A 16267-nucleotide genomic window follows, 5' to 3' on the forward strand; every position below is an offset into this window, starting at 1 on the left:
CTCATGGTGGGAGACTTTCCTCCTTGACCACCAGCCTATCCTGGATGGAGTGGAAAAGGAGCCTTCACTTCTCCACCTTCAGGGAATGTGGGTTTCCCTGAAAGAAAGGAGATGTTAAAATTCCATTTCCTAGCAGGAGCTGACCTCTGTTACTTTTCAGATTTTATTAAAATTAAATGTGTTAATTCTTTGTCCTTTCACCCTGAAGTAATTCTGGAAAGAAAACATATTTTAAAATTGAACAGAAAGACTATTATGAAAGACGGTGAGCTTACATTTGTTAAATGACTTTGTGCTCTTGCAAAGAAATGCATGAAAAGCACATTATGAACTGCTCTGCATGATTTCCTTTGTTTGGATTTTAGAAGCAGTTTGACTGACACAGAGATCCTGAAGGAGAGAATCTTTGGATATTGAAAATGCTTTTAACGAAGGTGATGCACAAGACTTCAGAGAAAAATTTCAACATTGTTCTGTTGAAGGTTATACTTAGCTGTGAACCACATTACTTTCCTGTTGACGTCTCATTTCCTGGGGTCTTGCCAAGTGATAAACAGACACAGGCGTGTGGTGGGTGTGGGGTTTTTCAGCACGAATAGGGTGTCTGGAGTTTGCTTAGTTAAAGGTGTCTATTGACTTCCGTGATCATTATGAAAATGCTGGTGTGAGGCCTTCAGGAGACAATGGAGAAAAAATGGACATACTGTGCTGTCTATTCCATCATCCAGATGCATTTGGTCAGGGGTAAGGCTTCTGGTTGTCCTTTCTTGTCACACTGGCTGCTTTAGGGAGGAAAGGGGCCTCTGGTCATTGAAAATGCCTTGTGACTACTGCTGGAATTGATCACCAAAGGCAGATTGTTACTAAAGTTTTCAGTTATGTATTTAAGTGGCAGCTCTCAGAGAGATGTAAGGATCTAGAAATGATTACAAATGAGCACTAAAAACAAGAAAGGAATGGGTGGTTTGTGCCACTGCTCTGAGACATTTTCACCCATTTCCTTCCTAAGAGGGTCTCTGGAGTAACTGGAAAACTATGCTTCTTGAAAATGAAATGCTCTCCAAGTGGTTGTCAGAACAACGCCGGAACACTTTTAAAAAAAAGAAAAAATCACAATGCCATCAAGGCTCAGAGCTTCTTGTTCAACTTTTTCTCTCTCTCAAATACTTTCTCTTTTGGATTTAACAAGCATTTCTCCTCCAAATACTCAGATCTTTGGGAGTTGAACATATGCTGAATTTTAATGAGGCATGTATAGGTATGGACCTGGAAGAAAAAGTAGACTCCTTGTGACAGCAGGGACCAGCGCCTAAAGGGCCTGTTTAAAATAGCAGGAAGAAAGATTCATTCTGCATTCCATAACATGAGGGTATTACTGTGAGCCTGAGTGTCTTAAGAATTAACTGTGCTTCTCAGATATAGCTACAAAGATTTTAAAGAGGATTTCTAAATCAAAGGAGACATTGGAATATAATGCTTTAGATAGGATAAGAGGTGTATTATCAGGCAAAGCCGAGCTCACAGGCAGCTACATTAAACTGCACTAACCTCTGCCTACCCAAACTTCTGCATCCATAAAAGTGTAGTAATTCCCATTCGTCAAGTACCTTTGAGAGCCTGGTTTTTTCTCAGTTGCTTGTCATCTTTTTATCTTTTTCCTTTGTGAGCTTCAGTGGTACTTGTCACAATAATAGATCATGCCTGAAACAGTATTTCATGTTAATTCTAAAACTGAGACCTACACTATGGAAGGCATGTCAGAGGCTTAACATGTCTGAAGTGTCTTATACCATTTGGTCAAAGAACTGATGAGAGGGAATCTTCTTTCATGTCTAGTATCTCAGTGTTGATTATAGATGCTGCTGCTCAATGGTTTATTTTTAGTGGAAACCCCTACCACTATTTCCCCCTTTTTACCTCAGAAATCCTAACTATAGGGAAATGATGGCCTTTTTGACTCTTTTATATAGAATGTCAAATTTCTTACTCTTCTCAACCAATTTGGAAGGGAGTTTGGAGGTCCTGAAGGTTATAGAAAGAGCGCAGACCCTAGACAACTGAATTCATGTTCTTTCACTGGAGTGTGACTTTAAGCAAATCACTTAGTCTCTCTGTGCCTTTGATGAATAGTGTTAACAGCATTACGCTTTGATGTGTGTGGAGGATTAAACAAGATAACCTATATGTAAAAGCCACCTGTAAACATGTATTTTTTAAAATTGTTATATGCTCATTAGTTACTTTTCAGCTTCAGAAAATAATATTTGGTGTTATTGTGTGTTATGTGCTATTAACTCATAAACAAAAAAGCCAATTATATTCATTGCAGGAATAGCTGTCATAATAGATTTACTAGTGGGCTTCAATCTTTAAATAGGCTTAATTTTTTTCATAGGTATTCAGAGACCTTAAGTTGTGTTTTGGACAGACCAATAGACCAAGAGATATTCAAAATTTACTAACTTCTTCTAGTGTCTTTAAGCAAATGTCTTCTTATTTGTGTTTGAGTTTTATGCTTCTTTCTCTGAATCTGGCACAAGTTCCCTCCGAATGCTAAGGCAGCCAGGAAAGAAAGTTCCAGCTGCTCCCTCAGTTCACCAGGGTAACCAAGGTCTTTCACCAAGGAATCCCTCTCTGTGAATCATGCAAACTGATGGCTCACACCCTTCCTTTTCAGGAATAGTGGAAGAAACATTCGGTGCAGAAGAACACATTTACGCTTTACCTGGCTCTGATGTCAACCTGACCTGCCAAACACAGAAGAAAGGCATCTTGGTGCAGATGCAGTGGTCCAAGGTCACTGATAAGGTGGACTTGCTTGCAGTTTATCATCCCCAACATGGCTTCTACTGTGATAGCAAGAGTGCCTGTAGGTCACTGGTGGCTTTCAGAGAACCTCCTGGGAATGTGTTTGAGTGGACTCTGTACTTGAGGAATGTTTCCTCCTCGACCACCGGGAAGTATGAGTGTAGCTTCACTCTGTATCCAGAGGGCATTCAGACGAAAATCTACAGCCTAAAGATCCAGACAAATGGTAAGTATGACTGCAAGTGGGAAGGAAGCATGTGTTGAAAGCATTCAGCTTTCAACAAGTATGTATTCTGAACCAGCCATGTGCCAGGCACAGTGCCTAAGTACAGAAAGGTTGAGTGAAAAGAGGTATTGCCTGGAAATGAAGACAGAAATTGGTCAAATAATGCTATGAATAAATGTTAAATTGAAGCAGTGATAAGTGATAAAGGCTACAGTGGTTTTGTGAGAGTATGTGATAGAAGCCACGGAAATGGACTCTGAGAAAGTGGCACCTGAGCCGAGGTCTGAAGACTGTGTAGATATTAACACTATTTGGGAGGTGGGAGATTTATGACGGATCCAGAGACAGGAAACTGCTGTTGTGAAGGGCTATGCAGTGTTTGAGAACATGGGGAAATGCCAGTGGGACTGCAGTGCAGAATTAAGGGATGAAGTGGGAGGTACAGTAAGGACCAGATCATACTGAACCTTGTCAACCATGTTCAAGGCTTTGATATTTATCTAAGCACCTTGGGAAGACATCGAAGTATTTTCATCCAATGGATGGCATGACATTTAAAGCCTGATTGAATTTGTGTTATGAAAAGACGGTGCTGGCTTCACCAGCACCAGTATGCGAATGAAGTGAAAGGGGATGAGAAGAAAAGGTGGAGAGAACTTAGGGAACAACCCCAGTAAAGTAATGCAGAGGAGACAGAGTGGTTGTTTGGATAGATATAGAAAGAAGATGACAAATTTGATGCTTTGGGCATTAAACAGGTAGGACTTCATAATAGAGTGGATCTAGGACAATGGCAACGGAGAAGGCAATGGCACCCCACTCCAGTACTCTTGCCTGGAAAATCCCATGGACAGAGGAGCCTGGTAGGCTGCAGTCCATGGGGTCACTAAGAGTCGGACACGACTGAGCGACTTGACTGTCACTTTTCACTTTCATGCATTGGAGAAGGAAATGGCAACCCACTCCAGTACTCTTGCCTGGAAAATCCCGTGGATGGAGGAGCCTGGTGGGCTGCCATCTATGGAGTCACACAGAGTCGGACATGACTGAAGCGACTTAGCAGCAGCAGCAGCAGGACAACAGCAGTGTGAGTGAAGGAGAGAGAAAACATGCATGTGTCTGGCATGTACACCTGAACGGTGGTGCCATTCACTGAGATGGGAGACTAAGGAATCAGAACAGATTTGTGGGGGGAGTTTATCAAAGTGGCTTTGGATATATTTCTTATAAGGCAGGGAAAAGTACCAAGGAGGCTGCAGAATGTGTAGCATTCATTCATACTTGCTTTATAGGGCCACCTTTGGAGGCAGGACTCCTAGGTTGAAGTTCTAATTCCTTTCTGGCTGGAACTGAATTTCACCTGGGGATTGGCATGTACGTTCTCTGAGCCCATCTGAAAAATGATGATAATAATGGCTACCCTAAATTAGTTGGTCCTAAAGTAAATGATCTCTATACTAGTGGAAAAAATGAAAACGAAAGTCAACAAATGGCAAATGCATACAAAATGGAATGATTTTAACTTAGGGGCAAAGTGACCTGGTGGTATAAGAAAAAAATACAACAAAAACTAACTCACAAAGGCCATGCTTAAAGAAGGCAAGGAGCTGCCCAGGACAAACAACACATATGGATTTATTATCTCCTCTCCACTTCTCATCAAGAGATAAGACCATGGTGTTGGCAGTCCAGCTACAGAGCAGGACCTCTTCTACCTCTGCCTTAACGGTGCCCCAATTCCCATTGCTGTTTTCCAGGAAAAATACTTCATTTGGGGATGGATTGGGGTGATAAGGTAGAATGAAGAGAAATGAGAAGATCTGTATAGAGTTTACCTGCATAATATATGTTTTGAAGTCAGGTAGTCTGGATTTGAGGAGAAGACAATGGCACTCCACTCCAGTACTCTTGCCTGGAAAATTCCATGGATGGAGGAGCCTGGTAGGCTACAGTCCATGGGGTCGCAAAGAGTTGGACAGGACTGAATGACTTCACTTTCTTTATTTCTTTTCTTTAATATGGAGCCCAACAGAACATTTGCCACACTTTAGCACAAGTACATGTTGAACTTCACTTTAGACAAAGATTTTTTTATCTTCTTCTTAGAATTGTAAACTATGCTGCTACATATCTGAGAACCTAATGTTTATTCCATGGAGAATTGACGACATGGATAGGAAATAGGAGGTGGGAATGACTCGACATAAAGACAGCCAATGGAAAGGAGATACTGTGTCATTCAGAAAGGAGAGTGGTGCTGCCTTTGAAGGGAAATGTATTTCTTAAAGGGCCAAGCTTCTAGCTGCTAAAAATAGCAAATCACTGGGAAGACAGAAGTCATGTATACATGCTTTGTGCTTGTCAGTTCCCGATTATCTGATTATAACTTTGCTGTTCATCAGCTGGACCAGAGGGGAGAGAAATGGCATCAGTGTTAAAAAAAAATGTTCTGGTGCTGTGTATTTCGGTATAAAGGGAGAAAAATAGAAAAGGAAAAAAAAAAAAAAGGAGGGGGAAACTCTTTCACCACGCAGTGATCAAAGATGTGTGTGCTCAGTCCCTCAGTTATGTCTGACTCTTTTCAACTCCATGGACTGTAGCCCATCAGGCTCCTCTGTCCATGGGATTTCCCAGGCAAAAATACTTGAGTGGGTTGCCATTTCCTCCTCCAGGGGATCTCTCCAACTCGGGGATTGAACTAGTTGTCTCTTACTTCTCCTGCGTTGGTGAGGAGGCTTTTTACCACTAGTGCCACCTGATCAAAGATGTGAGCCTGGTATAAACCTAAGGGACAGATATTTAGATGGGGCGTCTTGAGGTGTTACTCAAAAGCCCTGTCAAATTCCCCCAATGATATCTTTTTCCCCTTAATTCTTTTGATCTTCGCTCACTTCTCTCCCTTGTGCCACTTCCCTCTCACATCCCTGGGAGACCTTCAACAGGTTGGTTGGGTCGGCAAAGCACACATGAGTGCAAGTATGTGCAGTAGGTGAACAAATACAAATTGAAGTGGTGTGTAAGAATCGAAATATGAAAATGCTGAGGGACCAGAGGTGGTTGTGACGTCTTTCCGTTTCCTCTCTGTTGTCTGCGGGGTCAGTCTCTTCCCTGTCTGTTCACAAAACAATGTAAAGCCTGCCCGCCTGCCCATGTTCCTGGAGCCTTTGAGGGAAAAGCTGAGAAGCTGAGGGAAAATGCTTTGAGGGAAAAGCTGAGAAGGGACTCTTCTACTGTACCTTGTTCCTTTGTATGAACTAGTGCTCTGAGGCTGTGGAAGAGGGCAGAAATGTTACACACTGTTCGGCATGTGCTTCTTTTTTCATTTTCATTTGACAGAGTTTCCTTTTAGATTAGCATTTGATTTATTCCAAGAAACACAATTCTTTGAGTCAAGCCTTGGTTGATTGTAATCCAGGTTTCCTTCATTTGATGCTACTGGATCACACAGTGCTTCAGACTATTAAGACTAATGCGTTTAAAATACGTAGTTGTTAGGACAGACACATGTGGCTTTAATTTCCCAGATTACAGCAAAAGTCTTGGTGGGGAGGGGTGTTCGTGCTTTTAGAAGCATTAGTAGGAGAAAAAGGAGGAATGGTAGAAGGAGGAGGAGGTGTGGGAATAAAGTAGTATAGACTGTAATAACAGAGGGGTAGTACTGGTAATAGAAAGGAATAATCTTGATAATATAATCTTGAAAATCTTAGTCTAACTGCATGCTGTTACCCTGCCTACAGGCATAATTCATTCTTCAACCTTTTTTCCTCAGTTTCATTGAGGTATAATTGACATGTAACTTTGTATTCACTTTAGGTATACAACATGATGATCTTATATGTGTGTATGTGTGTGTGTGTGTGTGTGTGTGAAGTAATCATCACAGTAAGTTCAGTTAACATCCATCACCTCACACAGTTACAATTTTTTTTTTATGATGAAGACCTTTAAGATGTACTTTCTTTAGCAACTTTTAAACATGAAGTATGGTTTTTCACTTTAATCATTATGCTCTACATAACATCTGCAGAATTTATCTATCTTATAACTGGAACTTTATACCTTTTTATCATCTTCATTCATTTTGCCCACTGCCCACCCCCTGCCTCTGACCAGTCTATTCTCTTAATCTGAAGGCTGTCTGACATTTCTTATTTTTCTTTGCCAGTGCATCTGTTGAGCAAACTTGATTATTTGTCTTGTATAATTACCCACAGCCTGGATTTTGCTTTTACATCTCATGGTATCTCCATGCTCTTCTTTCACCTTTTAGTTAGGCATACATATTTGATCACATTTATTTTTATCTTCTGGTAAGAATATTTCATAGATGATGTTGTGTAGTTACATCAGCACTACATAATGTCTGGTTGTGTGATGTTAACAGCCATTGATGGGTATTGCCTTAGATCCATTCATTCATTATTGGCTGCTGGATAGTGATGTTCTAATTTTTCATTCCTTCATTTATCAGCTGAAATGTTCTTATAAAGAGAAACTTCTTCTCATGAACCAATTATTTATTAGATATACAATTGGTTTAAAAAAAACAAAGAATAGACACTTGATTCTTTCCCTTTACCAGTTTTAAAAATCAGTTTGTTCACTAACATTTTTAGGTGACAAATAAGTATTTGTGTTCAGTATCAAGAATCTATATGAACTTAAGCATATTAGTGAGTTTTAATTCATTATAGTTATTATCTTTATTAGGCTGAAAATATACTATATATAAAATCTATTAACCTTTTGTGATATGAATTGCAAATATTTTCTCAGTTTTTCATCTATCCATACTTTCTTATGGTATTGTTTCCAGTGCAGCATAATTCTTACTTTTTGAAATAAAATCTATCACTTTTTCCTTAATGGTTCTAATTTTGAGTCATACTTACGAAAAATTTTCCCCATTCCTAGATTATACAGAAATACACTCTTTATTTCTAACTCTTCTATGTTTTTAAAATTAGTATTTAAAATTTTGATGTTAAGTTTCTAGTGTTAAATACTATATCAAAATATATTTTTATTATTTCTAGTACTTTTTTGGTATTTCCTACTTCTTTTCCTCTCTGTGGTTCAGTTTGGAAATTTTCTATTGATGTATTTAACAATTAACAAATAGTGTTTTTCTTGATACACAGTAATTTTTCAATCTCATCAAATTCATTCTTAATTTCTGATATTATATTTTACAGTTATTGTTTTTGATAGAGTTTTAATTCTTTGATGAACTTGTTCATTTTTTCATCTATTCCCTTCATCTTTTTCTCTATTCTTGAATATGTTAAAAAGTTATTTTAATATCCTTATTGTTAACTCCAATGTTTCTAGTTTTCTATGTATGCAGTTTGTTATATGTATTACATATATAAAGAAGACATATTGTGCTGTTAATGACAATAATAACAAAAGGAAGGGATGTGCTGGAGTAAGTTGTGAAAAAAAGAGAAAAGTAGACCAAAAAACAGACACACGCACGATCTCATGTAATAGACCCAACAGAACAGTGCTATAATTAATGATTTGAAGAATTTCATGTTCTTAAAAAAAAACTGAGAAGAAAAAAAGAAAATATATATAAAACCTTATATTGACCCATATAGTTATCATTTCATATGCTCTTCATTTCATCCCATGGAGAGAAGTTACTATTTGGTATCATTTCCTTTCAGCCTGAGGGACATAGCTTAGAATTTCACATAAGAAAAATCTACTTGCCATGAATTGTTTTGTCTTTTTTTCTCATTTTTATTTTTGAACGTTAGTTTCACTAAGTGTAAAATTCTTAGTGGACTGTTTCTTCTTTCAGTATTTTGAACATGTCTCTGATCTTCATTGTTTCCAGTGAGATGTGAGCCATTGATTCTGTTATTGGTCCCTATGTGTGATAAGTTTGACATTTTTTCCTTGCTGATTGCTTTCATAATTTTCTCTTTGTTTTGGCTTTTGGCAGTTTGATTATGATATGCTTAGGTGGGTATTTGGTTACATTTGTGTTACTTAGGTTTTAAAGTTCTTGAATATGTAGATTAATTTGGAGAAATTTTTAAAAAATCAAATATAAAGTTTTTGGCTTTTGTTTCTTCAAGTATTTGTTCTGCCCTCCTCTGTTTCATCTCTCCTTCTATGAGTCTAATTACATATATGTTAGAACATTTGATTTGTCCTATATGGTTCTGAAACTCTGTTTTCCTTCGATCTTTTCTCTCTGTTCTTCAGATTAGGTAATTTATATTAATCATTATTTAGGTATGCTGTTTTCTTTTTTCTTCTGCCATCTCAAATTGGCTGTTGAGAATCTCCAGTGATTTTTTTAATTTTTATTATTGACTTTTAAACTCTGGAATAATCATCTGTTTCTTTTTATCTTCACTAAAATTCCCTATGTATTGAGTCATTGTCACCATATTTTGCTTTAATCCTTTGAACATACTTTTAATAGCTGCTTTGAAGTCTGTTAAATCTAATGTATGGTCTACTCAGTGAATTTCAATGAACCACTTTTTTCTTCAGTATGGGTCACACTTTCTTGTTTCCGTCATACATCATCATTTTGTTGTTGTTGTTGAAAGCTAAACATTTAAAAAAAATAACATGACAACTCTAGATTCTGTGGGTTTTTAAAATTTTCAATAACTTACTCGTATTTAAATTGCAAAATCTCTCTCTTTTGGCCGTACACGTATACCTCTGCTTAGCTTTTCAGTATAATTCTCATGTCTTTAGTTTTGTTTCCAAGGAATTGCGCATACATTGTCAAATTCCCTTTGTTGGTCCACAGATGAATGTGGTAAAAATTGTGCTCAAATACCTCAAGCCCAATAGGCTTCCACCCTCTACACATAGACGTCTGTATGGGAGGGAATTAGAGACTGCGTTCAAAGTTGCGACAGTAATACCTCCCTTGGCCTTCATTTTTCACTGAGCTCTCTCAGATCCTCTTACTCATGTATATTTTTCCCAGTCAGCCTGGGATGTGTAAAGAATCTATGTCAGCTCTTTTATGACTCTCTGATTTCTAGAATCTCTGTGAACTGTCTGTCTGGTCTGCCACTCACCCCACTGGGACTGCACACCCAGGGTAACCAAGCCTCAGTTTTTTTATGTTGCCTACCACTTACTAGCTGACAATGTGAAGGATTATCATGCTCAGACCTAACTTAAGTTTGTCCCTTTTGGAAGTAAAGCTGCTGGGTTTTGTAGCCAGCTCTAAGATGGTGAAATGACCTTTCTCCCTGACCTAGTTGAGAAAGGTGATGCTGCTGCTGCTGCTAAGTCGCTTCAGTCGTGTCCAACTCTGTGCGACCCCATGAACGGCAGCCTACCAGGCTCCCCTGTCCCTGGGATTCTCCAGGCAAGAACACTCGAGTGGGTTGCCATTTCCTTCTCCAATGCATGAAAGTGAAAAGTGAAAGTGAAATCGCTCAGTCGTGTCCGACTCTTGGTGACCCCAAGGACTGCAGCCCACCAGGCTCCTCTGTCCATGGGATTTTCAGACAAGAGTACTGGAGTGGGGTGCCATTGCCTTCTCTGGAGAAAAGTGATGGAAGGATCCCAAAGCAAGCAGGCTGAAGACTCCTACTGTTCTTACTGAAGCTCTGGTGGCTTGTCAAAGAAGAAATGTTTATCAATTAAATGTTTGTCTTTGGTCAATTTCCAGGGCCCTGAAAATGGTGATTTTTTAACACATTTGCTCAGTTTTATATGTATCTTTTTTTCACTGACCTCTTCATGCTCCCAAAACAAGGAGTCCCTCAATATCCACCCAACCGTGTTTTTGACACTTATATTGTATCTTCACTTAAAATATATATTCATTACTACTCACTTATAACAATTATTTATTCTTTGTGCTAAAGGTAAATACATATTCAACACTTACCCTCAGCCTTTATGTAAATGTCTCTTCAGTTTGAAGTATATTCTGTTGGAGAATATTCAGGAAATGCTCATGGGGCAGTATTCCCTGAGCTCTTGTGTGACTTTTAATAAGTTTTATTTTTATAATCTTCATGTTAAAGATTGAATATAATATCCTTAACTCATATTTTCTTTCCTTGAGTATATTAAATATGTTGTGTGTAAGTTGTTGCTTAGTCATGTCCAACTCTTTGCAAGCCCATGGACTATAGCCTGCCAGGCCCCTCTGTCCACTGAATTCTCCAGACAAGAATACTGGAGTGGGTTGCCATTCCCTTCTCCAGGGAATCTTCCTGACCCAGGGATTGAACCTGGTCTCCAGCATTGCAGGGAGATTCTTTACCATCTGAGCCACCAGGGAAGCCCATTAAATTTTACTATATTATTTTCTGGCATAAAGAATTGCTGTCCAAAAATTAATAACAATTTGATTTTCTTTCCCCAGAACTGATTTTGTTTAACATTTTTATAAAAATATGCTTAATATCCATTCTGAGAGTATTTTCCTACTTTTGAAGTAAAATCTTTTAATATATATTTTCTAATCATTTTATTTTAAGAAATTGTACTAGAGTTATAATTTCCAGTGTTTTTCTATTGTTTATTTCCTTAAGTATTGTTTATTAAACATATTCTCCATCTTCTTGCCTATCTCTTTTACCTCTTTTTGCTTATAAAATCCATTATTTATTAACATTTCACTTAAAAATTTCCCTCATTCTATTTTTTAAATTTCTTTTAATGCATTAACTTTTGTATTAATACATTATTGGTTTTTTTTTCTAGTTTGCTCTTAATTTCTGAAATGATTTTAAAAACTTATTTCCAACCCTTTCCTGAATTTTCTCACTTATCTTCTAAAGAATTTCTTCTCTCCAAATGACTCATTTAGAAGTCTTTCTAAAATTTATCATAGCTTATATCATTTTCTTTATTTCTTTTAGTTCATTTTGAATAATTGGGCTATAGTTTTTATTTATTTTGAAGTCATGTCTTTCTAATATGCTGTTATTATTGTAGGAATATTACTTTGCTCTCTATTCTCTTTTTTTCTTATGGTATCTTTACATGTGATTCCAACCCACTTTTTTCTATTGCTCTAAATATGTTTGTTAAATTGACTTTTATCACGGAAGAGTACACCAGGCTATCTTTTCTAGAGTCTTCAGTGTCTCTAGAGCTCTCCTGTTATTTTCAAAAAAAAATTATATGCCATTATACTTTATAAAATGCACTTCCTTTCCTCCTATCCCTCACTTTTATCTAATTTGCCTCTCTGCTTTCTCCTGTTGGGCCTGTCTGATATAATTTGGATTGTATCCCAGGGGTTTTGTCTCAGAGTGGGATTTCTCTGAAAAGTCCCCTCTACTCTAGCACTGACAAGCCTTTTCATTTTTCCGTTGAAGGCTCTGGGAGTTTGGTGCCTACAAACTTCTTTCTCTATTTCTGCTGCTATTCTCAGATTAGTTTGCCTTTCTTTCCAGTGATTCTCTGTTGACTTTTTTCTGGAAGGTACGAGGGGTAAGTTCTTAGTTCTAAAGGCCACTGATTTTCCTGTTTCTTTTTGCATAGTTGCTTACACCACAGTGGTTTGTTGATTTGTTCCCAACTATTAATGATGTTATATTGTTATTTAGTGTTCCCATAGATATTGCCTATAGTTTTACTACTCTAGTTCATCTGTTTTTATTAGGAATCTCAGGGATATTAGAGTTATGCCACTTGTATTGCCAACTTCTCAGAATCTGGACAAACTTTACAAAAATTTACTACTTATGTGTTTGGGTAATGCACATTAAAATAGAATTAACATATCAAGTAGATTTCATAAACTATACAAATATGTGCCTTGGTCAGTCTTTGTTTAAAATAAATGATGTAAGGAGAACAATTATAATCTCAAGAATAAAATTAAATAGTATTAATGGTGGTATGCAAATAATGGCCAAAAAATTTGGTGGTGATATACATGTAACTCCATTTGGGAGTGCTGTTATAGTAAATGCTTTTAACCATAAAAGGCAGGAATTTTGTTATTGTTGTTTTGTTCTGGTTTTTAAATTCTGACGTTGGAGTAATATATGGAAGCAGCAATGGAGAGCAAGAAAAGCCCTGATCCAATCCTCCTGATCTTGAGGCAATAAGGATATAGGAAAATAAACAACCACTATCTGAGAATGATGCAGGGAAGATGGGCCCTAATGGGAAGGCCTGGCTTCAATTAAGAAAGCAGGAGGAGAGAGTTATCATTAAAGAGGACAACTGATATTGACAAGAGCTTGAAATGCAGCAAAACTTTAAAGGCAAAATACAACATTTGAAATATTCCCATGTATTTTAAAAATGTGCTGTTGATAATAAGGAGAATGTTCATACCTCATGACCTATTAATTATACTTCTGAGAATGTATCTTAAGTAGCTAAATGGTCAGAAGAAAGCTATTAGTTTAAGGATGAACCTTGCTATAAAGATTGTAATAGTTTAAATAAGTTAAAAACTGAAAAAGCATATGATTCAATACTTGAAAATTGCTAAACAAATTATGATGTATATATGTAATGTAATAGAAATTTCAACCACAGGTAGCTTAAGAATCATGCAAAATCTTTTAAGTAAAGCTATAGGTAACACTTGGTGGTAAATAAAATTGCAAAGTATGAAAAAAATAGCTGCACACAAACAAGATTTGTATAAATACAGGAAAAAAGAATAAGATTTTCAGGATATTAAGATGATAGAATTGTTGTCATTTATAAGTTATTTTCCGATATTATAGTTTACTCACAAATGTATATATATGTATATATAACTTTCCCCAAAAGAGAGACTATAAAACTATTTATCTCATATCACTTTAAAAATGAAAATAATTCATTAGACATGCTTCCTTGGAGTTTCCTGATGTGTTTTTCTGTGTGATTTCTTCTTTGGAGAAATATCTGTAAGCTCTAAAAAGACAATCAGGTATAAAAGCAGTGAAAAGATCAGCATATGTCAGAAGTTTGGTGAAAGGAAGGGATGAAAAGGCAGAGCACAAAGAATTTTTAGGTCAGTGAAACTATTCTATATGATATTACAAGAGTGGATATATATCAGACTTTGGTCAAAATTCATGGAATGTACAACACCAAAAGTGAGCCTTATGTAAATAAAATATGGACTTTGGGTGATGATGTGTTTGATGTAGTTTCATTGATTGTAATGAAGGCATCACTGTGGTTAGCGATGTTAACGGGGGAGATTGTGCATGCATGAGGGCAGGGTATATATGGAAACTGTACTTTCCACTCAATTTTGCTATGTACCTAAAACTTCTCTAAAAAAAATTGTCTACTAAAAATTTTAAAAGACAACTGAGGCCAGATTATAATGTTTTATATTCTACCTGATCCAAGAAATATGATCTAAAGACTAATGCACCAACTTGAAGTTAAAGCAGAAGAATGTACTGAACTGTGAGTTGGATTCTGTTAAGGGAGTTTCCCCATAGTTATTCAGTGATAGACAACCCTGTGCTTCTCAGTGACCCTGTTACACCATTTATACAATGAGGACTGTAGGCGGTGGGGTCCTCTTCATAGGTATACCCTGAAGATAGTTGAATCTCTATACTAAAACTATTCTCGTTTCTTGGATTAAAAATACTTTATAGACCAATCACAGATCCATGTCTTTCCCTCCTTATGTTTTGTTACAGTTGCACAAGAAGAATGGAAAAACAACCATACAATAGAAATAGAGATAAATGGAACTCTGGAAATACCATGCTTTCAAAACACTTCCTTAGAAATTTCATCTGTGCTCACCTTTGCATGGCTGGTGGTAAGTGTTGCCCTTTTCAGTGAATAATGGCCATGATCTTTAAATATTAATGAAGTGAAGATGAATAACAAGTAATAATAGGGAAGGAAGCACACTGGATAAGAGACAAGCATTATGTGAAGGTTGAGTTAATGTCTGGAGGAAGGACGGGAGGGCACTATGGGATTCCTTCCAACTCGGCAAGCCCCCAGGTCTTTGAATGCAGTGACTTAGAAAAGAGTTCCTAAAGGTTAGTTTATATTTCAAGCTGTATACTCAACAATGATAACAGAAAGAAAAAAGTGTGATGGTGCCCTGGAGAGGAGCCACATCCAGCAGAAGCCCCTACTCATCCTTATTTGTTTACACATAGCACATGCAGGGGCATAGACTCCCTTTTTTCCCAGAACCCTACTACCACATCCTGGAAAATAAACAACATTTCTTGGACAGGAAACACAAACTCTTAACGCACATCAAACACAAATAGAAAACGCCCATGAGAGAAGCAGTATGTCTATACAAAACACCACTGCCCGGCTCCATCACGGCCACAGGTAACGACAGGCCTATGGCAGCTATGTTTTCTGACTTACAAGAATAAAACAAAACAGACATATGGATTTTTATGTGAAATTTTCCAAGGCAAGTCAACCAAATGGCATCCAGCTATTAACCAATATATAGAGTGGACTCCTAATACTACTGTTAAATCAGTTGATAACACAAGCCTTACATAATTATAATTACCATAAACACAATTTTGAGAATCATGAAATGGGTGGGGTTATTTAGATGATCCAGACTATGACTGTATCAATTTTTCAGGTCTTCATCAAAATGAAAACACAAGATTTTAAAATTCTTACATAACTAATAAATGTCCATGAGTATAGCAGCTGATACCATCTGCAAAATACTGTACTTGCATGGTTGATCATTTATGTTACAAGTTAGTAGAGTTTTGTGGACTCTCTTGGAAACTGACCCTTCGCGTAAAAAGATTTCTCTGAGGATGTGCCAAATCCAAAATAACTGACTTTCAGGGAGACTTTAAAATATAACCTACTAATAATTTTTTATTGTCTAGATATTTTTTGGATAGTTAGTATGATCAAAAGACATTATAAAATGCCTTTCTCAAATTGTTCTAAAAGCTGCAGTGTCTGTTTATAATGTCGAAAAACGTATGCTCCCCCTTTTTATGGTTTGGTTGCTGAAATGTAAGACTTCCTGCCTGACATTATGCCCATCATTAAAAAGTCAGTTTTTCTTAACTAATGTGATACAAGGTGGTTCTTAGGAAAAAAAAATTGAGATTACAGATTTTCTCAAGAAGACAGAAACCTGATGTACTAAACATTACTGTAATGCAAATACAGTATCTATACCTAGTTTACATTATTAATATTTCCACCAATGGGCAAAAATTTTCCACCCTAATTATCAGTAATTCACTATTAATAGGGGTAGTAATATTTAATAGTAATCAAAAAGATTAAGATTTAATA

The 16267-nt window shown here is 36.8% G+C and overlaps 1 protein-coding gene across 2 annotated transcripts in view; it reads left to right on the forward strand.

Moving 5' to 3' along the window:
• Positions 1-607: 607 nt before the first annotated feature.
• The window catches only part of CD96 (CD96 molecule), a 96467-nt gene continuing 80807 nt past the window's right edge, over positions 608-16267 (forward strand). For both annotated transcript variants that reach the window (XM_005902225.3, XM_070368968.1), the window contains exons 1-3: positions 608-744; positions 2678-3034; positions 14653-14777. In XM_005902225.3, coding sequence (XP_005902287.1) covers positions 684-744; positions 2678-3034; positions 14653-14777 — 543 coding nt within the window. In that variant the 5' untranslated portion in view covers positions 608-683. The remainder of the gene's footprint in view (positions 745-2677; positions 3035-14652; positions 14778-16267) is intronic.

Source organism: Bos mutus, chromosome 1 (assembly GCF_027580195.1).
Source record: "Bos mutus isolate GX-2022 chromosome 1, NWIPB_WYAK_1.1, whole genome shotgun sequence".
Lineage (NCBI taxonomy): Eukaryota > Metazoa > Chordata > Mammalia > Artiodactyla > Bovidae > Bos > Bos mutus.